Below are 25,732 nucleotides of genomic sequence, written 5' to 3' on the forward strand. Positions count from 1 at the left end.
GATTGCCTTGTAGCAATTAAACACTGGACAGATCAAAATCAAAATTCTTGTCTTCTCCGATCCCGCAACGTAGCACTGCTTATTCCTCAACTCCCAATTATATTTTTAATTCCCCATAAGGCCCGCATACTCTGTGTACAATGGTTGACCTCGTTCACACAAGTCCATCTAACCTTCTTTGCCAAACCTCCCAGATTCAAATTTCTTAGCACCTCCTTTTCATGGAAGTAAACGACTAAGGATGCGCAAGGAAGGCTCATGTGACACCAGGCTACCATATCTGCCACAGCACTCCTTCTGCACAAGAATATTGTTCATTCGCTCCAGAGACAGGCCCAAGCCAAGCTAGATGACCCTTTGCCAACACACTCACTACACATTTATGGCACACACACACACTGCGCTGCCTCACACACACACTGCGCTGCCTCACACACACACTGCGCTGCCTCACACACACTGCACTGCCACATAATTACACTGCACTCAATGCAACATACACTACAAATACAGCTCAGTGCCGCATAATTACACACCACATAATTACACTCTACTGAATGCAACACACACTCCACACAATACCACTCAGTGCCACATAATTATATGCTACATAATTACACAGGCACTCAATGCAACATACAACCCAAACAATACCACTCAGTGCCACAAAACTACATGCCACACAATTACACTCTACTGAATACAACATACACTCCACACAATACCACTCAGTGCCACATAATTACATGCTACATAATTACACTGCGCTCAATGCAACATACACTCCAAATACCACTCAGTGCCACATATTTACACGCCGCATAATTACACTGCACTCAATCCGACATACACTCCAAATACCACTCAGTGCCACATAATTACACAGCACATAATTACACTACACTGAATGCAACATACACTCCAAATACCACTTAGTGCCACACAATACACACCACATAATTACATTGCACTCAATGCAACATTCACTCCAAATACCACTCAGTGCCACATAATTACTCTACTGAATACAACATACACTCCCCATATTACCACTCAATGCCACATAATTACACGCCATATAATTACTATTCTCAATGCAACGTAAATACACTCCACATAATACCACTCAGTGCCATATAATTACACACCTCATACTTACACTACTCAATGCAACATAAATACACTCCATCTATCGCACTCACTCACTCTATCTATCGCCATCACTCTGTCTATCTATCTATCGCCATCACTCTGTCTATCTATCTTTTGCCCTCCCTCTATCTATCTATCGCCCTCCCTTTATCTATCTATCGCCCTCCCTCTATCTATCTATCTCTTCACCACAGTATCACTCAGCACCACCACAACATCACTCATGGGAAATACAACATCACTAGGCGCTACCATAGCATCACTGAACGCCACAACCTCAATCAGCACCACCTATTGCATCAATCTGTGCAACGATTCAACAACTGGTTCAAATATGTTCTCTCAATGTTTCAAGCTTTATTACAAATGTCACAAAAAGATGTTAATATTTCACTTCTGTTCTTGGATTTTCGTCACAATAAAATACAATTAACATAATCTTCCCAAAAATTATTTACAAAAGTTTAAGCTATTGCCAATATAAATGGCAATATCTTTTATTTAAGTATTAAATATAAAAAATGTAAAAGCCATTGTTATTTGTAATATCAATACATCTAAGTCACGTACATACAACACATATTGCATTACAAATGCTATAGGTGTCACATTTGCGAAAGTTAAAACTATTAGCATTGTAAATGACAAAGCTATTAAGTTCTCTATTTTCAAAACTAACACAAATAAAAACTGTGTAATTTACAATACCAATAGCTCAAACTTTCCTAATGCGAGACCTATTGCATTACAAATGCTTGTTTTCATAGTTGTAAATTTCCCAAAAATGGTTTTAAGGAAAAAACATTCATAGTAATAATCCAGGTTTACTTTCTAACTGCATTTAGATTACAGCAGAACAGCAATGCTTACTATGCATTGCAGTGATAAATTACAAGGTCAGAACGGAACGTACAGAAGGGAACCGCCTGGTGTTTATCCAGGGACTACAAAATATATTTGCACATTCTTTCTGCTCTCCTTGAAATAGTCCCACCTGTTGTCATCTTATCTTTGCAGGCTGAGGCTTTGAGAAAAAAAATGTCTGGAGGCAGAACGCAGGGCCGCAATGCACTACACGTAATGTGCTTTTGACTGCCCATTGCAACACCTACTTAGCACTACCTTCTAATTATAATGTTTATACGGTCTGGGGGAGGCTACGTGGGGGGGAGGGGGGCAGTCTTTGCTGAGGGCAATCTGCCTTATTTAGAGAGTCCCATCTGCCCTGAGGGGATCTCTGTGCTGCAAAGGAAGTCCCAAGCGGTTTGCATGTTTAAAGGGCACGATCGGCATTTTTTTCTATCGAGTACACTCCTAAAGAAGGCGTTGTTTTTTCAACACAAACAAATGGCCCCATCAGGCGTGGAGTTTTCTTCTTGTATGTGGGGATCACTTAAACATTTTCCCTACCCATGTCCCCATGCTTACAATGGGGAACCACCAAGGGAAAATGAGTGAAAGCAATCGAATCTCAAAAAAGTGAGAGGCACCGCAATTGTGACATGGTGGCTCTAGAAGACAACCAGGCTGCCAGGTTGGATGTTTACATTGACAGAGCCCACGGACGCAGTGCCGACGTAAGACAGGGCTTGCCTCCTGTCAGCAGACCGAGGGACCCGTGAGTTTGGAAGGAAGAAGTATCGCAGCTGTGCTCCTATTTCTCCTAACACTAGATGGATCCCAAGTATTAAGCAATATTTGTGAGCCGTTGTTAAAATTAGGCCTGCACTTTTTAATCCTATTTGTCCATGCAACTACCTAGATGCAATTTATTTTAGCAGAAGTAGTCATTTTCAGTTGGACATGGTTCATCTCTCGGACACGGTTATAATGTCTTAATGTGCCTGACCTTAGGTACACTCCTCTCAAACAGCTGCCATTTCGACTTTATAGGAGTTACTGTTTGCTCTGTCATCATGTCAGACCACATATCCGTTGTTCGGAATCCTTAGTACACGGTTATTATTAGATGTGCGAATTCCTGTAAATTAGTGGCCTATAGCTCAGTGTACATGGGGAGAGGATGTGGCCTTAAGGACAGAGCTGCTGACTTTGGAGCTGGAGAACCAGGTTCAAGCCTCGGAGTCGGCTCAACATCTTGTGATCCTGGCAAATTACTTCATCTCCCCGTGCTTACCAAAACTTAATGTGTCCTTGGTAACGTAACTGGTAGTTATTGCTTCAAGGGCCCAAAACCTTTGCTTCTTCAATTTTAATTTAATGATCAGCACTACATCATCTACGTGCATGTTTGTACTGATGATGATCCTCAGTAATTGGGGTCGAAATGACAATTGAGGCAGCAGTGTCTTGACTTTCTACATGATTATATATTTTATTTACCTTATCATCGTACTCATCATGTACTAAGATTTCTTTCAAATCTTTTTATGTATGCTGCCTTTTCTTTGTTTTTAGGTCTCGCATGCGCGCTTCAGAGGAAAAAGACCTTTAGCCATCGATTCAGGTTTGCTGCCAAAAACGTGCACATATTGCATTGCTTTGCATGGCAAGGCATGCACGTCTGGCAATTCCCTTGCGGGAGCAAGGTTTGACAGATGGTTCCTGCTCGCTCCTGCAAGGGAAACCGGCGCAGGCCCCCTCCTCTCTCCCCCTCCTTCCAACGCGAGGCGCGCATGCTTGATGCATGTGCCTCCAGATAAACTGTGCCTGTGTGTAAAATACTATACTGCAACATAAATAATACAAACGGCGGCCGCTAGAGGGCAGTAATGTCGTCTAAAAGATGTGGAAGTTAGAATAGTTTCACTTTCATTTCTCAGTCAAAAATGTCTTATCGGAGGGGTTATGTTGTGGGAAAAAAATGAAGGCTTCTGGCAGCACCAAGGAGAGAGGTTACTCGGGACCCTCCCCTGCTCAGCACCGTGATGGGTGGCCGGCTGAAGGAAACCCCTCAGAGGTAAGGGCAGAGTGGAGGAGGGGGAATGCAGTCCAATTTAGATGTGACATTCCGCTGACATTCTGCTTGCTGGGTGGTTTATTTGATCCTGCACTAATTACTAATTGTAGTCCACACATGGCATTCTCTTAAAATGTGACCGTTATTATCAATGCACCGCTCACATCTGAAGAAGTTCCAAAGTGCCAGGTAGGCGAGACAAGCCTTTACTATTATGAATAATAGAGCATAAGAAATCTAGAAGGAATTTTACTTAACTCTGCTTTCCTCCGTGTTCTTTTCTTCTAGTCTTGTCTTGGTGGTGGCATGGTCAGACATCTTATTTTCCTGATACTAAGATGGTTTCCAAGTCAAATCAGATCACATTTTGTTACCAATCTAAGAAAACTTTGAGAACATTTCCTCTAACAACAATTTCTGTCTAAACCATAAATAAAGAAAATAGTAGTGGGGAGGGATGTGTCACAACACACTTAACTTCAAATTTTTCATCATGAAAATCGCACTTGATGTACATTTTTGCCCCTGGCTTTTTTGCAGCCATAATCTTGTGGATTCCTGAATTTCAGAAACTTTATTGTTGACTATTCACTACCCAAATTAGCTGCAGGTTTACCTGGACTGCTTTTTGGGTGAGAAACGCTGCTGTTGGGCTCTCCATAACCGCGACTTTGCCCGCCCGCCTCCCGCTGACAGAACCCATCACCGGCAGTGGAGCGCGGCGCTGAGGCAGGAAACTACATTTCCCATCTACCCCAGCGGCACCGGCCGCGTCAGTTTCGCGCCAGGAGGCGCAGAAATACGGAGACACCCCGGCCGAGGGGGTGTAGCTGCAGGTTTACCTGGACTGCTTTTTGGGTGAGAAACGCTGCTGTTGGGCTCTCCATAACCGCGACTTTGCCCGCCCGCCTCCCGCTGACAGAACCCATCACCGGCAGTGGAGCGCGGCGCTGAGGCAGGAAACTACATTTCCCATCTACCCCAGCGGCACCGGCCGCGTCAGTTTCGCGCCAGGAGGCGCAGAAATACGGAGACACCCCGGCCGAGGGGGTGTAGCTGCAGGTTTACCTGGACTGCTTTTTGGGTGAGAAACGCTGCTGTTGGGCTCTCCATAACCGCGACTTTGCCCGCCCGCCTCCCGCTGACAGAACCCATCACCGGCAGTGGAGCGCGGCGCTGAGGCAGGAAACTACATTTCCCATCTACCCCAGCGGCACCGGCCGCGTCAGTTTCGCGCCAGGAGGCGCAGAAATACGGAGACACCCCGGCCGAGGGGGTGTAGCTGCAGGTTTACCTGGACTGCTTTTTGGGTGAGAAACGCTGCTGTTGGGCTCTCCATAACCGCGACTTTGCCCGCCCGCCTCCCGCTGACAGAACCCATCACCGGCAGTGGAGCGCGGCGCTGAGGCAGGAAACTACATTTCCCATCTACCCCAGCGGCACCGGCCGCGTCAGTTTCGCGCCAGGAGGCGCAGAAATACGGAGACACCCCGGCCAAGGGGGTGTAGCTGCAGGTTTACCTGGACTGCTTTTTGGGTGAGAAACGCTGCTGTTGGGCTCTCCATAACCGCGACTTTGCCCGCCCGCCTCCCGCTGACAGAACCCATCACTGGCAGTGGAGCGCGGCGCTGAGGCAGGAAACTACATTTCCCATCTACCCCAGCGGCACCGGCCGCGTCAGTTTCGCGCCAGGAGGCGCAGAAATACGGAGACACCCCCGCCTCGCGGGACGCGAGCGGGAAGCCGGGCTAAGCCCGGGCAAAGGGCGGGCCCTCTGTGGCCCTCAGTGGCCGAGGTAGGCTGGGCTGGGCCCGGTTATTTACATTCTGTTTTTGCCTAGACGAACTTGTTTTTATTTCTGCCGGTTTGAGAACGATCCATGTACTGACATTATTACACCGTTCTTCATACTAACTTGGCCGGACAGGGATTGACGTTACTCCAGGTTCACATAAGTTTTATCCTTTTACGAAATATCATTTTACTCACTGTACATTCTCCCTTGGAGTTTGTCCATTTCGATTAAGTTTATCTTTGTGGAAAATAGTACGGAAAATGTCTAAAACTCTACGCTCAGGAAGGGTAGTGGGAGAAAAACCTGGCAGAAAATTAACTACTACCCGCACAAGAAATAAATCCGTGAATAACCCACCGTTGAAAGGTCAATGCCAACTATCAGAACTTTGGGATCTATCTGCTGTAAAAAAATCTCAAATTGCTACTCCTGAAAGCTCTGATACTAAAGCCCTGGATGTTCATACACCAGCCTCCATAGACCCCCGACTGCCTCTGGCACACCCAGGGGCCCTACAATCAATGGTGGGGGGGTCTTCCCTGCGGGACTCAACAGAGGGGAAGGTGATGGCTGTAGGTGATCCTGTGCATATACCCCCGATGCCTCATTCCCCTTTGAATGATAGGCCGGGGGGCGATTTGTCTGCACTATCTATTGACCTGGAACTTTGGGGACGCTACGTAAGCCCAGCTAAAGTGGAGACTTTGGAACAGTTTAAGTCCTCAGGGGGTGCCACCCCTTCTGGGTTACTGCTGTATAGTAGCACCCCTTCGTTAAATGGCCATGAAATGTCCGACTTGTTAAATGTTTCAAGGAGCCCTGATCTTAATCTCTTGGATAATCGTTGCTCCGTGGAAGCAAGAGAAAAGCCGATCTCAGAGTCTATGATCGCCCTGGAACAACTCCTAGCCTCAATCTTACTTCTTCTGGGGAAATTTGTTGGCAGCTCGGACTGTATTTTGGAATCAGTCACTCAAATTTTAAAGACATTGCTGCAAAAATCGCCTGATATGAGGAATGCTTCCCCCCCCCCCAAGTCTGAGTATTACTTGTCTGAGGGGAAAACCAGAGACACCAGAGGGGAACTTGATAGGAAGGATGTAACTCCTACTCTGGAATCACACAAGGACATGCCTTTAACTGCAGCTCCCAACTGCATTAAAAACTCAGCTCTGGAGATAGAGGAAGATGATAATCCTTTGTCTGGCCCTAAAGTGGCCCAGGAGTTATTTCCTATTTTTATGCCTGAGATTGAAAAAGAACCCCTGGACGATAAACAGGAGGTAAAAGAAGTCAAGGGAAAAAATGGTAAACATATAAATAATAAAGGGAACAAGAGGAAACCAATTTGAAAATACAGAAAGAAAAAGCAGCGCAGGATTATTTTCCAAAATATTGCAGCGACAAGGGAGAATGATGAAATTGATGTGGAGCCCTCTTCTACTTCCCTAAAGGTGGACATTGATTTGAACTTAACTACCTTAACCTCTGTAAAGGGGGAAAATGAGCAATGTAGTTCTATGACTCAGGAAGTTATACCTCAAACGGGGGGCTCTCTCCTATGCTCTCCTCCACGGAGCGCTTTAGGAGAACCAATTTCATATCCACCGGGGGCTCTTAACCCTTTGGCCCCCCCCTTTACTGTAGCATTAGAGTCCGAAAATCGCTGCCCTCCTGCCCGGTCTTTAAATATTACTAAGGCCCCGGTGGATGTGCGTGTGTTAGACTTCTTACCTTTATTTGATACTGACCTATTGTTAAATAGAGCTTGGCTTCTCAAACGGTTTAGTGAGATTGAAAGTCTCTACCATATTCAATCTAGGGACATAGAATTGGTATCCCTGTTGGGTGGAAGTAGGGTATTGAGTATACGGGTGAAATTTTATTCGCCCATTATAGTAAATTTGATACTAGAACAAGCCGAAAATTTTCAGCGTTTAGGTATTGACATTCTCCCTATCTCTAACCCAGGCAAGCCAAATCTTTTATGTAACCAGGTGTTTGGGGGTGGTGAGCAAAACGGGGTAGCATCTCCCCTTAGAGACCTAAAAATTTGGGTCTCTAGGGGAAAACGCTCAGTTTCGCACGTGAAGCCACTTCTACTAACTGAGAACTCTTCACTTATAGATGACAATAACCGGTGGAATTGGCTCCATAGTGCGTTATCAACAAAAACAAAGGATAACCCCAAATTGTTTCATCATCTTTAACACCTCATTAAAAATAATTTCCTGGAATGCGGCTGGGTTCCACAGCAGCCCAGAGAAATTCGCCTTTTTATCTTCTCTGGGTGCGGATGTATTGTGTATTCAGGAAACATGGTGCATTGATATGCTAAAGCCATCAAAAGATTTCTATGTCCTGGAAGTACCCGCTGCGCCCTCTAAGAAAGGGCATGCCAGGGGGGGGATTGCCTGCTTATTGTCAAATAAACTGCAATGGAGATTCTCCCATTATATTGATCCTAGTAGACTTTTCCACACAATAACCCTAGAAAATTTGTTCCATAATGGCAAAAAATATCCTATGGTAATTTTTAATGTGTATATACCCCCTGAGGAGTCTTTTAATGCTAGTTTGCAGCAGGTTCTCCGATATATTGAACAGATAAAAAACACCCCATCTTCTCCGGTAATCTTGCTTGTAGGGGATTTGAATTGTAAAATTTCTAACGCTAGTCTGGAACTCTTCAGGAACAAAGTTAAGGAAGAGGTACACTTTATTCCCCAGACGCTTTTTCCTGAGAAGCTGGTGACAAACAAAAGAGGGAAGATCTTGTTAAAAGAATTAGCGACTGGTGATGGTCTTATTTTAAATGGAAGATTTCCATCCGACGTCCCCGCTAATTATACTCATAAATCCCCCTTTGGGTCGTCTATTTTGGACTATGCTATTGCAGACTATGGTCTGTTTCCCTATATTCAGGACCTTAAGATTATACCAACGTCACTCAGCGACCATAGTATATTGCTTTTAACAATGTCTTTAAATCCTTTGAATACTGTGTCTTGGTCGCTTAATGGCAGCGAGGCTACCTTCCATACCTCTTCTGGAAGGTGCTTCTGGAACTCTGCCGCTATTAATGGGGTACAGGACCTTTTGGCCGATACCCTAATGGTAATAAATGAGTGGAATGGTAGCGAATTAGTTTATTTTGAAGAATTTATGCGAAAGATTTTATTGTACGCAAAAAAAACTGTTCCCCCTAGGAAAGGAGAAGTGGTCCCTAATATATTGCGTACTCTGAATAGGGAAATAAATAAACTAGTTCGCGAACAGTATTTAGACAGAGTCCTGGAACGTGGGAAAGAAATTGCTAGGTTAAAAAGAAAGAGAAGCAGACTCAAGCAAAAAATTAAAAAGGAAAGGGAGGACAAAGTTTGGATTAATCTGAGGGAATCTGCTGTACATGGTAATATTAAAGATTTTTGGGCAATAATTGGGAAGGGGTGTGGTACGCGTCATAGTCCCACCCCCATTCCTATACCAGAAGAGGTATGGTCCTCTCATATCCGAGAGCTCTACGCAGGGAACGGGACTACAGGTATTGATAACTCCATATATGCTGCACCTGAAGACCTTGTATTCTAACCCTCAGAAAAAGAAATCGAGACAGCTATAAAAAATATGCGTCCCTCTGGGGCCATGGGCCCGGACGAACTCCCTATGACGGTCCTTAAACAAGATCCCTTAAGATGGAGTAAAATCTTGTACCCCTTGTTTAAGGCGTGCCATCTCTCCAAAATTGTTCCTGCTTCCTGGAGAGGAAGTATTTTGGTCCCCATCTTTAAGAAGGGTACAAGGGATAGCCCTGGTAATTACCGCTTGATTGCGCTCCTCGACTCCATCGGAAAGGTCTTTGCGAAATGCCTTCTTAGTTCCCTTTCTGATTGGGTCGAGGAAGGCAATATTTTGCCGTTTGAACAGACCGGTTTCCGTAGGGATCATGGCACGCTAGATAATCTCACCGCCCTTCATGTGATCACAGATAAATATGTCCAGGTGAGAGGAGGAGTGGTGTATGCCGCCTTTATTGATTTCTCCACAGCGTTCGATAAAGTAGATCGTGGAACGCTGTGGAGAAAATTGGCGACGCTTGGTGTCCCTACCCTCCTGTTGGAACTGGTTCGGTCTCTGCATACTGAGACCTGGTGCAGGGTCTTAATGGGGGGCGAAAGGGGGCTTTCTGCCAAAATACCATCTCGGAATGGCCTTAAACAAGGCTGCTTATTGGCTCCCCTTTTGTTCTCCTTATATACGGTTGACCTCCCTGCCGCCGTGTCTGCCAGTGAGGGGATTGCCCCGATGGTAGGAGGGACTCCAATATCCTGCCTGATGTATGCCGATGATGTTCTTATTCTTGACTTGACTCCAATCGGTCTTGCAAATCGGCTACAGGCTCTCCATGCTTTCGCTGGTGATCATCACATGAAGATTAACATTACCAAAAGTAAAGTGATGTGTATAGCTGGTAAGAAGAAGTGCCGCTCCACAAATTTCGGTTGGGCTATTGGGGGGCATAGATTGGAGGTCGTAACCTCCTATACTTTCTTGGGAAAAATATTTACGGCCAATATGAGTGAGAAGCTCCATATAGAGCATTGCTCTCGCAAAGCTCTTGCCCATGGCAATGGTTTAAAATCTCTATACCAGGCAACGGGGAAAAGGCATTTTTCCAGTCTTCTAGAAGTTTTTAGAGCAAAAATCCCCGCAACTATCTTGTATGGTATTGAATTAATAGAGGTGAAAAACTGGGACTTTTGCCATAAGATTGAGGGGAAACTCTTAAGATCCCTCTCTACTCTAAACAATGCTTGCCCACTAGCCGCTTGTAGGCTTGACTTTGGACTCAGGAGTACCTGGGTTCAGGGTCTATGTGCCCTAATAAGATGGGTGGCCAGTTTGGCTAGAGCGGGAGTAGGGACCCTGCGAGTCCTCCTCAAAAGCGAACTACTGGGCAACTTTAAAGAGTTCTCTAAACTCGTAAGTAACTTTAGAAGGGCTGTAACGCTACTTAAACTTGATGAAAGTGTTCTGTTCTCCTACTCTCCCTCACAGTTAAAACTTGTCCTTAAGGAGGCTTCGTGGGAGTTTTGTTTCCTCTCTGATAAAAAGTCAGTTGGTGACAAAAGGAACGTGGAACCTCTCATTTCTTCCTATAGGTTGAAGCAGCCACAACCCTATGCCCTATGGAATCTACCGCATGGTATACGTAGATTTTGGTTTTTGTTACGTTATGATTTAATTCCACTAAATCTACTGTTATCTAAATGGCATGGCACTTCTGCTTTGTGCAATTTATGTAAACTGAACACCCAGGACTGTATGCATGTACTATTGATTTGTCCCATGCTCCGTAATTTGCGCAATCGATGGCTAAAAGTAATTTGTCTCCGCCTTAGCATTGTCACTTTAAAGGACTTTCTTCATGCACTTTATGGCCCTCCGAACGAAATGTTCTGTTCTTATATTTTTAACTTTTTTAAAGGATTTTTAGCTATTTATTAATATGTAACTGGAGATATCTTGTCTGTCCGACCTTGTAGATTAATTTTCCGGTGTATATCTATTGTGGATTGAATCTTGTTCCTCAAACTTTTGGATTTTCTGTGTACTTGTTGTTGTTTATTGTATATTTTTATGTGGCCCTCTTTGAGAGCCAAAACATAATAAATAAATTTGAATTTACCCAAATTCATGATAGGGTTGGTACCTTAATATTACTCCTACTTTTATTGTTCTTTTATCAAGAACTTGAGACTGCCTAAACGTTATTGTCTACCCCTAAGGCATTTTCCTCTCCTTGGGACTGTTTCAAGAAGACATTAGTCACATTTCAGGTGTCTAGCTGAGCAGGATGGCACCAAGGCTACTGGCAAAGGTCACCTTGCATCCACTACAGGATTTGTGTTTGACCTCATGGTCACATGTTAGAATTTCAGAGGGTACACTCAGTCCTCCATCCTTCCAAAATTGATGATAGAGTTCAGTGATTTGGGTAAGAATAGTCATTCGTCAAGATAATATGCAGGGTGAACGAGTGGTTTACAAATACACGTTATGTTTATGTTATGGCAGGCAATTACAGTTAAACAGAAAGGACAGACCTCTTGGTCCAGCTCTTGACAAGTTGCAACAGTTTCAGAAACAACTGATCCATATGAATTTATCTCAGGGCATGGCTCACAAACTGCAATAATGGCCACAGGAACAGCAGCAACTTTGTATGGAAAATGTGCCCTGAACCAGACACTCACGGTCCTCTGCACTGATATTCAGGTAGTGCCATCTTATACTACCCATCTTTTTAGAGACTCTTTAAAACACAATGGGTTTTTGGACACTATTATGGAACATTATGCCCTCCAACGTGCACAGTTTGTTATGTATATGCCTAGGAAGGATGTATGAATGGGCCTCTATCTGGGGCAGTGCTGGCCTTGGCAACACTTTTAGTAACTGCCTCTGACCAATGTGTGGACAGCTATACTGCACTCCCTCTAGCATCTAAAAGAATGTCTGTTTAAGCACCCTGTTGTTGAATATTCTGCAGAATAGGCACGTTGTGATATCCTCCTAGGGTATATGGATGTTTTAACCTATGTCATACAGTCCAGTCAATTAGCGGCAGACACTACTTGGGTAAAAATAACCTAAATTACGTTGTTTCATGGTAGCTCAAAAGATGAAATAATGATGAATTATTTGTGGGTACCTCCCTGCCAAACCTGCTGATTTCATCAATGCCTTTATGCATATTCAAGACTGACTCCAAGAAAGATGTATTGAACAGAGAAAGTGTTGAACTGCATCAGCTGGCCCCTTTTAAGCCTTCCCTTCGAGTGAGGCAGACTGTACAAGTAATGTTTCGGTTCAAAAAGATGGCGGAGCCCTGGACTGCTTACACTGTGGTGATTCTGGACATTTGGTTCAAGCTTCCTCCATACACACGCAATGGTCCTTGCAAATTTAAACACCCGACCCTTATGAGGGAGGAAGAGATGGGTGAACCTATACTCCTGTACATGGACATGTCTGTAAATATTACAGATGATCAATTGTCCCTCCTACAAATTACCCTAAAGACCATGGAGGATTGGCTGTTAATATTTTTGCCATCTTCGATTGTTGATCCAGTGGTATGTTCATAGCGCATGACTGGGCCCTCAGAAATATTATTCCCACATTATCTAAATAGGTCCCAGACGTTGGTCATACAGATGGGATGGTACGGCCCAGGCTTCAGGAACGGTGAAAGATATTTTATTTTGTTTGATAGTCTCTGTTGGTGACCACAGTGATGCTTTCTTTTGATTTAATAGTATCTCTAATTTATAATATATGTTTTGCTATACCCTCATTCAAGGGACAAAATCCATATTAAAACTGGGCCACCAGACTGATTTCATTGTCTCTGCTGTACTGGCACGACCAAAGTTATGATACAGGAAGTTACAGGTCACCCATAGAGGAAGGTAAGGAAGTCAAAATAACAACACCTTCAAATGTAGCAAACCTCCCCTAGTTTACTTCTCTTTATCATATATTCTCTGCAGTCTTCATAAAACCATCAGTTCACTCCTTTCCTCCTCATCTGGAGTTTGCCTGTTCAATCCCTCTAAAACCAGGCTTCAATGTTCCTTTCAAATTAGTCTGTTCTTTTTCGGAAAAGGAACATGAGGTCCTCAAACCATACTTCCAGGGAAATCTATGGAATCAACTCCTTGTCCATTCTTCAACCTTCAGCCCATGTATTAAGTGTCGAGAGTAGAATCAGATTACCACTAGAGATAAGTACCATCTACACCCTCATCAAAGACATCTTAGGTAGAGGAGCACAAGTAGATACCAAGGTTAATCTGCACAGTGCTTGTCTTTTGCGCCTAGATGTGGCTATCACCTCCATTTTTAAACTGTCATTTCCTCAAAAAACTTCTGATTTTGTATGTTGTGTGGAGCTTCTGTTCTAGCCACACTTCTCCAGATAATCAATTAATTTAGCACGCCCCCCGCCCTTCAAATAACAAAAAAGCTTATATAAATTGTTAACGAGAACGACTGGGCAAAAAGTAAAATTCAACTATCATTATAAACCAAGATCCTTACTGAATACGTTTTCTGCTCAAAATCACTAGCTTACTCACCGATTCCACGTCTTTCCATAGGTAGAACAGTGACCGTGATATTATCAGAGCTCCGTTGGCCAGCAGTGTCAGTAACCGTTAGTTGAAAGGCGTAAGCTCCCTCCTGCAAATGAGAGACCTGAAGCGTTCCTGGCTGGGGCACCTAATTGGAAAGAATTTAAAAAAAAATCAAAATTAACCAAGGCTAGTCTTGAACTTTGTCCTGGAAAAAAAAATCGTAATCATTGCTTGTACATGTTAATAGTGAAATGGCAAGAAAGTAAACAATATACACTAATGACTCTGTAATTCATATTGAAAATAATCACATTTAGCATCACAAACCGTCTTTCAGGGGTGCTCAGCTTTGGATACAGGAGAAAAGTTCAGAATACCTACATGGGATGCAATTTATTCTGAAGATCAATTAATGAACATTTTGTAGGAAGTGAGATACATTCAAATTACAGACTTACATCTATGTTTAGATTATATTTCTGTTTTTCGAGTATAAAACTCCGCAGGAGAATGTAGACAACCAAAATGAGGAGGTGCAATGAATTAGTGTATTTTCACAGAAGGCAGTTCTTTTTTTATCTGCACAGGGAAAAGCAATTTGCTTGGGGGCACCTGAGCTCCTTTCATCTAGGAATTTATTTTTCAACTTTTAGGTAAGCTACTAAGAATCCAGAAAAATAAGCTAGACAAGTCCTAAAGTTGAGCAAGCAAAACCGCCTGCACCCAAAGCCCTACACTGGCAACCAAGAATGAGAAGAATCACTCTGCATTGCACAGCAGGCGATCTATGAAAGCGGATCCATCTTCCTACACGCAAAACCCACGCTGTACATTAAAAAAAGAATCCTAAGTTCCAAAATAGAGGCTGCTTCTCTGTTCACACAAAAACAGTCGGGAAAAAATTCCAGAAGAGAAGAAAGATCATAGAAAGCCATCTAGAACTTTGATAAGCAATAACAACTTGGCTGTTTCCTAAATGACTAGTGAGCTGACTTAATTCAGTTTTTAGACGTTTTCACTTTTTGCTGGGTTACCACGTTTGCATGGTTGTAGAAATCAAGCAGAGGAGTAAGACTGTTGAATATCATACTTGTCAAAATCATTTGAACTCCAGAAGAAGAAAAAAATACTTGACCCTGAAGAACCAGGGAGTGATGAATAACGAAAAGTTGACCAGCATTTGTTCAACATTATGACTGAAATGGTTCATAAAAATCGGAAATAACCAGAAAGGTGGCAAATGACTAATTAGGGTGGGGAGGAGGAGGGAATCTACAATGGAGGAAAATGAGTTGTCCAGACTAAGGTAAGAAACTAAGGTTGAAAGTTCCAATCATGGCTGCAGGGAGAAAGATATCTATGCAAATCTGTGACCTTTAGATCCAATATGTACAAGACTTTGTGCAGGCCTCACCAGGGAGACAGGAGGGAAACACAAGATGTTACCACCCACCTTACAAGTGAGAAGTCATTATAGGTTGAACTGCGCCTTTAAACTAATACTTTTATAAAGGAAATAACTTACCGCCAACATTGACAGCTGATGCCACTAGAATATTGGGTATTGATTAAGATGAAGATAGCTAAAGCTCCCACAAAGCAAAACTGTTTATTTTATGATAGGTGCGAAGGCGCCAAAGAAGGGCGTCTTCACAACCAAGAAAGGTAATGGGCAGAAGAGGCGAGAAGAAAATTACTCTATTACATTTAGATGGCAGTTACTTTTAAAGTTCCTCTATCTCATCTAGTGTACTTTACTAATGAGTTTATTATTGGTTGTGGCTTGCTGGGGGATGCTCAAGCTATTTACTACACAATGGGGAGTATGAGGTAGTGCTGTTGTGGTGCATGTCCCGAATAGGATGAGTGGGCACAAGCGCTTGCCACGCTTTAAGGGGCTCAGATGCCTGGAGGGTGAATTTCAAAACCTGCCCAGCCTGGTCATTGGCCTGCTGGATGTGCACCTTTCAAGCCTGTTTTGTTGCCATTTTTACCTCGCCCTCTCTTTCCTTGCTTAGGGGGCAGAGATGCCAATTCCTGGGCATTGTCCCTCTGGGGCCCACTTTTCCAGGCCTTAGCGTAGTTTAACACACTGGCACCTTCAGCCTCCCTTAAGGTGCCCGCCTCTGTTCATCCATGAGTAAACCCGTTTTTGGGATTATTCATTTTCTAAATGTATTGCAATATTGAAGAATCAGGCCGCATCTCACTCAATGTGTCATCCATGACAGTGAGGGCTAAAAATAAAACAGTAAGTATACTGCTGGTAGAGTCTATACTATTTGCGTTGCAAGGATTGAGGGCTAAAGTGGGGTCGATGTTTGGGGCATAAATTGCAAGGGCTGGCCAAGCTTTGAGCCGAGGAGTTGCTGGCTGAGGAAGATAAGCGGCGGGTAAGGGTCCAGATAAGTATGTGTAGTTGATTCAATGGATATAAAATCAGTAGAATGGAGTAAACAGAAAGTTAAACAAGCATTTCCAATGCAATGGTCTCGCCTTTGGGACCTTATACTGTATTTAGCTATGCAGCACATTAGCCTGGGTGCGGAAACATCTACTGTTCTTTAACATAGAGAGAAAGTAAGCACCAAACTGCATGACAAGGCCGGTATAGAAACAAATGGAGAGAAATATTGCCTTTCAGCGGGAAATGGTATAGTCCAAAGCTCCGTTTTTAATATAAAATCAGGGCCTTCGGTGGCCATATCATTGAAAATACAAGATTTGAAAAAAATATTATTGTCTACTGGTGCTCGTGGAAGACAATTTCTATGGACTGGAATCTAGAGAATGCTAAAGCGATTTGGGTATTTTACTAACCTCTGCTGGTCGTTTTCTATCAAGAAAGTTAAATGGAGGCAGTTGCCAAAAAAAAATCAAAAAAAGAAAGTCCCTCAGCAGAAAGCAATTCTGGTAGTTGACTGACCTCTGCTGGTCGTTTTCTATCAAGACAGTTAAATAGAGGCAGTATTAGAGAAAAAAAAGTCCCTAAGCGGAAGCAAACAAGTCCTAGGGCTGATCTCCAGAGCCCACAAAGTACATACACATATAAGTATATACTAAAGTATATACAAGAGGTGTTGAATGCTCGATCTAAAAAGTAGATGGTAAATATTAGCTATTCACAAGACTCAGTAACACGTAGTTACACTAATTATAGGTGATTAAAACCTGGAAGTTAAAAGCAGAAAATGTAGGTCTTATATAAGGGGTCAAAAGGTTTCGAAATATTAAAGCAGACGCCTTTCAAGACAACCGCCGAAAGAAGGGAAGACATGAGCTGCAGCAAGAAGTAAAACTAGTCTCTGCAATACCAAGGTTAAATCGACCTGCAAAGTACATTTCTACCTACCTATCTGATAGGAAAGTAGCGTTTGTTTTCTCCATGTGTTTTTCCAAAGGAAGGGTTGCTATGGCAATGGGAGCACCAGCGAGGAAATAAAATGTGTAATGCAAATAGGAGAGCTGTGAATGGCATTTCTTCTCAGTTTGGAGGTCATACGCAGATGGCTCAGGGAAGTGCCTTTTCTAACACAACTGAGCACTGTCAGCTGACATGAATCAAACTCGCCGAAGGTCAACTTTCCGTGTGTGTCTAGGTGCCACTGTTTGAGCAGAAATCTTACCTTCAGGTATACAGTGTTCCCTGTAATGCAGAAAGCTTACCTCCAAGTATACAGTGTTCCCTGTAATGCCTCATTGTATCCACAACTTTTTAAATCATGAGACAAAACTTCAAAAAACACAGTCACAAAAAGTTCTAGTAAACGTTTTAGTTTCAATAAAATCTGTTGCCAGAGCAAAGTGCAAAACTGCATCGCCTCTCTTTTTAGATCTTGCCTATTAGACAGAGCATGCTTCCAGTGGGCTTGTAGCTCTCCAATTACGTACAATTAGTGACTTCAGTGTTAATCTCATTTACTTGCTTCTTATTTTCTAGGTCGTGTGGGCTTTCCTTCTTCTTGCGTTTGTCCAATCCCCGGACTATGGACGCATTGATTGTGTCCTTCCAATGCTCGCTTTCCAAGCGCTACTTTTTTTTCTTATAAGCACTTCACGAGAGTGGGTGCGTTTTCCAGTGGACTTCCTCATATACTTCTCTCCCCCCTTAGCAGTGCTCCATGTTCCTCTCTCTTTCCCCAATGCTTCTCCTCAATAGCTCTAGAAGGCTCTCTTTTGCCAGTTTGCTCCCCAGTCCACACCCTTGTGTTGCTTAACCCCCACCAGGCACCCCGTTTTTCCTTCTGTCCTGCATTCATGTGTTGCTTCCACCCCACGGTGTTGCTTCGTCCCACCACCTGTGGTCCCTCATCGCTTCCACGCCAGCTGTTGTTTTAGCTAAACCATACTGCTTGCCCCAGCTTAAAAAAAAGCCCTCCTGCTTGTTTCTTCTTTTAGTTACTGATCCAACCCGAACTGGTAAATGAATAAAAAAATGAAAAAAAATTACATCCATGTATTTCGAAGGCATGCATCAGTGGTGCTGAATGGCGCAGCTGACCACATCAAAGGGATCTTCTTTTTAAATTCTTTAGCCATGCTGCACATCATCCAGGACGCTGTGCAGCATAGCAAAAGGAAACTGGCAAAGCCAATACGTCCCTAAGACCAGAATTACTGGCTTTGCCAAGGCTAGCTTCCCCAAGATTTTAGACACCATCTTTTTCTTGGTCTACCCTACTTGCCCTAGATAGCCTTAATTTCCATACTCACTCCACTGGATTGGATTGTGCTTTCAAAGTTCCATGTTTTCAACTACAACGCTGCCTTTCATTGTTGCTACCTGCAAGGTGAATACTACAAGGATGCTCTTGAAGTAAGGGTTGAGGGCAGGTCCCATGGAGAGATTTGTAAATCAGCCTAAACCTAAACATTAGATTACATTTTTTGCCCAACTGGCTGCCAGCTTATCTTGCCTCAGCACACATTTTGTGTGTTGAAATTGCCTCATACGAGTCTGGCATATGCACATTCAAATGACAGAAACTAACTGAAAAAAGAACACGCAGCACCCTTAGGTACAGCATTCTAATAAGGGGACATGGCCAAAATAAGAACGACTAAACCTGATCACAATTCCAAAGCAGGTCCGTGTGTAAAGGTCTGTGGAAATCCCATCTCTATCCTTGATGTGGAAAGTGCAGGCTCCTCAAGATGAATCCAACATACATCACTAAGCTGTAGAAAGACTTAGGTTTATTTCAGCAAGAGGCTCTTTCCACCAGTCTTCAACTAACTTTTCAGTTTCCACTGCTCACAGTTCCTCTCCACCTGTTGCATAGGATACTTCTCGAGAAGCACTGCAGTCAGCATTTTTAGCCCGACTAAGCTAGGCAGCTGCCCCGAGATACTGCACATCTCCTGAATCAAAAATAACGCACACAAGACTACTTGTGGGGGAAACAGGGAAAAAGGAATAGGAAACATGTAACCATGGCAGAATTAGGCAATAAAAATAACTCGAAAAAATAACTGCATGATACATGAGAAACCTTCAGTGAAAAAAAGAGATCATGAACTGACAAGAAAGTTTCTCGGATATCCTGGACTTCGCAGATCTTCCTCAAGGCAGCACTCACGTTGTGTGGTTGTTTTTTTCTTCTCGCGAATCCAAATCCAAATCTTCTGACCCAACGAGAGAGGAAGTTGCATCATTGATAACATATTTCTACTTGGAGAGATTGTTCCTTCTCTGAGAGGGCTCAGCTGCTACAGTGAACAGTGCTTAGTAGACCACGGACAATGGCTGTGGATATTATTCCATTAAGCACAAGAAGTGGCATGAGCTCACGAGCAACGGCATGTTCAACGTGTGTGGAGTGCCCTCATAGGCTGTGGCATACTCCACTGTTATCTAAAACACTGTTGCCGCTACATGCCAGCAGCGGGCAAGCACATGCAGAGTCACCCTTGACATAATCTGGATCCACAAATAGTATTTAGAGGAAGACCGCAAATGTCTGAATCCGACAATAGTAACCATAGCAAAAGTAGTGACCACAACGTTACCGAGAAGATGGCAAGTACCCTGAAGTAGAAGTCTTCTGAGACAACCACTTAGAGGGACCAGATTAGTTGCTCGTGAACATATATGGCAAGTGCTGACCCCTCAAGACGAATCCAACACAAAACAGTTAGTTGTAGATGGCTATAAGAACATTAAAGCAAGAGGGTCCATCAACAGTCATTCTCTCAAATGCCAGTTTCAACTGCTCACAGTTTATGTATTTTTTCACAACTGGTATTGCATAGTAAAGTTCTAGAGCAGAACTTCGATCAACATTCTTAGTGCCACACGAACTAGACCGCTGCCCTGGGTACCACAATGAGCTTGAGTTGATAGGCTAATTTTCGTACATTTTATTAAAATTAATTCATGTGAGTAACATGCCAACCCACTGTTTTTCCATTACTCTACATTCTGAGATCTGAGATTCTGCAGCTGCAGTCACAGATCAGAGGCATAAACATTAGTGTACACTGGGGGCCCTCAAGATGGCCCAAAGGATTACAGATTCAGCCAGGCAGTGCCAGCCACCACCCTAACATGAGCTTTGACTAAGCTCCCACGCAACCTAATCAAAGAGACCCACAAGGATATCTCACACTTTCCACAAAGGGTACCTCCTGGTTCACTTTTTGGTTCTTTGGCTTTGAACAAACACTACTCTGTGAGATGGATCTTGTCAGGAACATCAATTAAAACTATATGGTTCAGAAATCAAGGAGATAAACAGCTATATGTCATAGGAAAAAATGGTGCATACCAGAATATCATGAGTGGACACAACTATGGAAAGAGAAAACCATTGTATTGACTCATCAGTATAGAGTCCCACATATATCTCAATGTTTCTTCTCACTGATTTCTTCATGCTTGATCTCCCAACTGGATGTCTCAGACTTTTCCTCAGCCTCTATAATCCATATTCTCTTTGGCTTCCTTAGGAGATTTTGTAGATATTCTCCGCTCTTACATAAACATAAAACCAGTATCAGGGTCTTTGAGTCAGATTCATGAAATCGTTTCCCTTTTCCCTGTCTTGGTGCCTGATTGGTTCAAGGGAGAATTTGAGTCTCCTTGCCCCCACTCTCTCTCTTAATTATCAACATACTTGCGTCACTAACATTTCACCAATACATATGCCCAGCACCAATAGTGAGATGTGTTAAACACAAAGGTGTGCACTACCTGCCTGAAGCAAAGGGGCTCCCAACAGACCCTGGCAGAGGGGAAGGCAGCACCCTTCTCCCATTGGTCGCTGTGCTCAGAAGCATCCCCATCACTCTCGTGGCAGTGCTACTTTGTAATGGCTCAGGTCACCTCCGGCTAGCACTTCTTCTTTGGGCTCCACGCTCCTCTCAGCCTCCTCCCTTCCACGTTATTATCTAGACTTTTCTTTATCATTTCTTTGCATGATTCTAGTTTCCAACACACAAACTTGTCTTACACGCCCTTATCATCCTGCACTTCTGCTATTCTGCAGGTTGGCGTCTCTGACCTGGAAATGATGTCACTTGCGGATCTGGGATGCATTTCTTTTTCAGCTAGCAACACTGATGCGGGGTTCTCTCACAAAGTTTTGATAAATTGGAGTCTCTGTTTCGCCATATTTGTCGACTTCCACGCTGTTACATAGTAAAAATCAAATGCTAAACACAAAAACTTGAAAAGTGTGAGGTTCCTTTCACAAGTAATAAAGTGAAGGTAAATGATTGTTTTATAAAAACAAAAATCAATATGGGAAGGAAAAAAGGGCGGTACTATCACCTGGACCTACAGTTCAGGTTACCATCACTCTTGATGCAGGTGATCTGAAACAGTTGGCACTTACAGTTGTACAAGGATTTTACCATCCAATTTAATCTTTGCAAAGCAGCAAAAAATGGGCCTTGTTGCATGAGGCTAAATGCTGTATCTGAACAGATTTCCACATTTCTGGATATATTAAGGAGGAGCCATCAGTGAATAGCTTGTAAATAGCTCCAGCTGACAAAAGGTGCCTTGCAATGGCCATAGGATAATTCATGGTTATGAAATATCCTTTTGACAAGACCTGTTTAGTGAGGGTTCCACACTCAAGAAGTGGACATTGGCACTCAAACTGGACATTACATCAGATCAACACAAGGCACATGCTCTGTGCTTAAAGAACATATCTTTAAAGCTGCAAGACAGTCCCAAAAAAATGTTTTGTCCAGTGGAAGAAGCAGTAGCCAGTAAATCTTCAGGAGTCATTGTAATAATTTTGGCCTACTTAAACGTACTTTCTGTAGGATTGATGCAAGCCAAACAATTGGTCAAAAGATCTTTCTCAAACTGTGCTAAATGATCACAGGAGGAACTTTTCTCTGTAGGCCTCTCTATTCTGCACACCTCTTGGATATGGGATAAACGGAATGCCAAACAGGGGAGATCTGTTAATGATAAAGAGTGGAATGATAAAGAGTGGTATTAGACATGGCACCTTGGCGTGGGTCTCCCTTCCATTTTTTGCTGTTGCCTCATGTGTTTTTGCTGGTTATATATGCTTTGGGCACTGTGCCACTGATGTCCAGTGCCACAGTGTAAGTGCTCCCTATGGCAAATTGATGTATGTATTAGTGATTCCATGATTGGTGGTTTGGTTTACTTGTCAGACCCTAGTAAAGTGCACAGAGTGTGCCCAGGGCTTGTAAACCAAAGCTGCTGGTGGGCCTGAAGCAGTGGTTGTGCCACCCACAGAAGCAGCCCGTAAAAGTGTGTCCCAGGTCTGCCATTGCAGAGCCTGTGTGTAGTCTGGTACTGCCATGTTGACTAGGCAAGTGCACCCACTTGCCAGTCACTAAACCTTCCCTTTTCTGCATATTAGTCACCCCTATGGTAGGCCTAAGGACAGGGTGCAATGTAAGCCCTGATGTGTGTGGCATGTCCTAATAGTGAATTACAGCCATTTTCGGTTTTCACTATTGCAAGGCAGCTGTTCCCCATAGGCCAGAATGGGCAGTTTGATTATTACATCTTATAATCCTAACTGAATCAGGGAACTAGGTAGAATTTCGAGTTTAGTATGCCTGAACTCAGAATGATAAAATACATCTTTTAGTGAAGTTGGTTTTAACATTCTGTGTTTGAACATACCACTTTTAGAAAGTAGGTATTTTCTTGCCTAACTATTCAAGCCTGCCTCTTCTAGGTTGTGTATTCCTTGTCTGGAGTTTGAGTGACAGGTGCTGGGGGATTCCGGGAGACAGTGTGAGTCAGCACAGGGCTGAATAGAGAGATCTGCATGTAGATGGGTGGGAGGAGTTGCACCTGGGACCTGAATAGGGCTGTGCCTTCCCTCCACAATGCTGGCTCCACCTCCTGTGGTGCGTCTGATGTCCCTCGCCTACACTGCGAAACGAAAGAAGGAGTCTTGTCAACAAAGTGCTCCAGGACTGACCAGAACTGGTTTAGACTAGGCAAAGGCCTCTCTGCCTTCAGAGAACAAAGGGAAATGACTATAAAGAGGGGACCCAAACCCCAGAACTTTTGATCACTTTTGGGAAAAAAGAAGAAACCTTTGCTGAGGAGAGGAACCACAGTAACTGAGGAGTAGACTATCCCTAATCTGAGTGCTGTCTGGGGGATTGGCCTGCAGTGGTTGCCTGACTGCCAAAGAAAGGAGAAAGGACTTTTGTGCTACTTTCATTCAACTTGTGAAGGATCTCCAAGGGCTTGAGATAGAGCTTGCCTCCTGCTGAAGTCTAAGGGACAACAGACTTCACTAACCAGCTCCCCAAGAGTTTGTTGGAAGTGCCTGCTGTTGTGTTGGGCCTTCTAAGGGACTGCGTGTCGCAAGGAGCTGGAAGCATGACTCACGAAGGAGAAGCGTGTTGCTGCAGCAGCCACTGTCGTCGCATCACTGAAGAAGGGTGTTGCCGCTGCCACTGTCGATTCACAATGCAGAAGTGCCTCGCATCGCCTGAGAAGAGGATCGACGTTGCATCAGACGCCGCCGCATCATCGGAGAAGCGTGTCGCCGCAGCCGTCGTCGTCACATCGCTGAAGAAGGGTGTTGTGATGCAGCTGTCGCATCGCCAAAGAAGAGGATCGACATCGCATCAGACGTCGCCGCATAACCAGGAAGCATGTCGCAGGGCCTGTCTCGGCTCAGAAGGATCGTTGAGTCGCTGCACAGCTGTCGGGCGTGCACGCATCGTGTGGCATCAAGAAGACAACGCCATTTTGTTCATTGCACCAGATCTTCATCGCATCACGGAGCTGCTGGTGGCATCACCACGGAAGCACAGTAAGAAACCGACGCATCACCTCCCCACGCCGAGAAGAACCGACGCATCCCCTACGCATCAGTAGGGATCCGACGCATCACCATTCTTGCATGTAAGGAACTGACGCATCACCTTCCCTGCAACACTTTCGTTGTATAGCGTTATGCATCCAAAGATACATTGAACTCAAAGTGTCGCATTTGTCATCTTAAGAGAACTAAGCTATTCCAAACAGTTTTTAAAGTACCGTATTGTGGATTTTTGTTGTTTTTGGTCTTGTGTTAAGTCTATATAAAAATACTTATTTTTATACTACAACTTGTGTGGTGTCCATCTGTAGTGTTGTCACTGGCTTACTGTATGTGTTCAGAAATGCTTTACACACTGCCTCTGAGATAAGCCTGTCTGCTCGTGCCAGCTCCTGCCAAGCTACCAAAGGGCGTGAGCAGGGGTTATTTTAGGAGTGTACCCCCTTACCCTGACTAGAAGCAAGGGTCCCTATTTGGACAAAGGTCCTTACCCCTGCCAACTAGAGACCCCCAAATCTAACAAGTGGAATGCCACTATAGTTTAACTTCATTCTTTCACGGAATGCTTGTTTTAAAAATAGCCAATGCAATATCTTACATAGGGCATATTTAGCCACTTCTATATTGCATGAGCTATATACTGCCGTAACACCTAGGTGCCCAAGATTTTCTTTTGATGAAGCAGGTGTCATGCATATAATCTGTTCATGACCTATAATTGAAGATAACTGGAAGCACATAACAAGTACATCAACAGCCCTCATGGACTAGTAAATTTGTGTAGTTCAGGGTCTTGCCTATTGGGACTGTACCCTCGCACAGCAACTGGAAAAGTCATCTCTAGGTTTGTCAACCTTGCACTTCAGTTAGCGAAGAGTATGACTTCAATGAAACAGAAAGCCATGGGGTTGGCAATCAGATGTGCAGACATGGACAGAGACAAAACTATTCGAATATACCTCGAGGTAATTAAAGGCTTTAGAAAAAAGCCAATACTGGGCCAGTGGCAGAAGGTATTGATTGACTTGTGTGACATGGGCAAAGATGATGCACTTCTGCCCTGAACAATTCAGTTTGCACACTTCATACTGGTGTCTACGATATCATACATATATTTATTTATTCTGATGGAAATGTTAGACATAAACTAATGCTTGCAGTGAGCAGCCACATGAGATGTAAAATAGTGTAGTCCAAGGTGTCAAATGCAATCTGCAACCCACACCAGCATTATGCAATTGTCATTATCGCACTTACATTTCTGATTAAAGGATTAGTCAGTTACAAACTGTTAGTATTGGGTCTCTAGTTGGCAAAGGTATGCACGCGGTCCAAGCAGGGACCACCATTGTTGCCGGGGTAAGTCAGATACACAATCTAAATTGACCTGTGCTCACCCTCTCGTAACTTGGCACAGACCATCCAGGCTTAAGAGGAATGT

General features: G+C 43.7%; 1 protein-coding gene across 2 annotated transcripts in view; it reads right to left on the reverse strand.

Annotated features, from left to right (window-relative positions):
* The window catches only part of LRP11 (LDL receptor related protein 11), a 235,231-nt gene that overhangs the window by 121,229 nt on the left and 88,270 nt on the right, over positions 1-25,732 (reverse strand). For both annotated transcript variants that reach the window (XM_086927567.1, XM_086927568.1), the window contains exon 3: positions 14,012-14,153. In XM_086927567.1, coding sequence (XP_086783693.1) covers positions 14,012-14,153 — 142 coding nt within the window. The remainder of the gene's footprint in view (positions 1-14,011; positions 14,154-25,732) is intronic.

This window comes from Lissotriton vulgaris, chromosome 6 (assembly GCF_964263255.1).
Source record: "Lissotriton vulgaris chromosome 6, aLisVul1.2, whole genome shotgun sequence".
NCBI classification, from domain to species: domain Eukaryota; kingdom Metazoa; phylum Chordata; class Amphibia; order Caudata; family Salamandridae; genus Lissotriton; species Lissotriton vulgaris.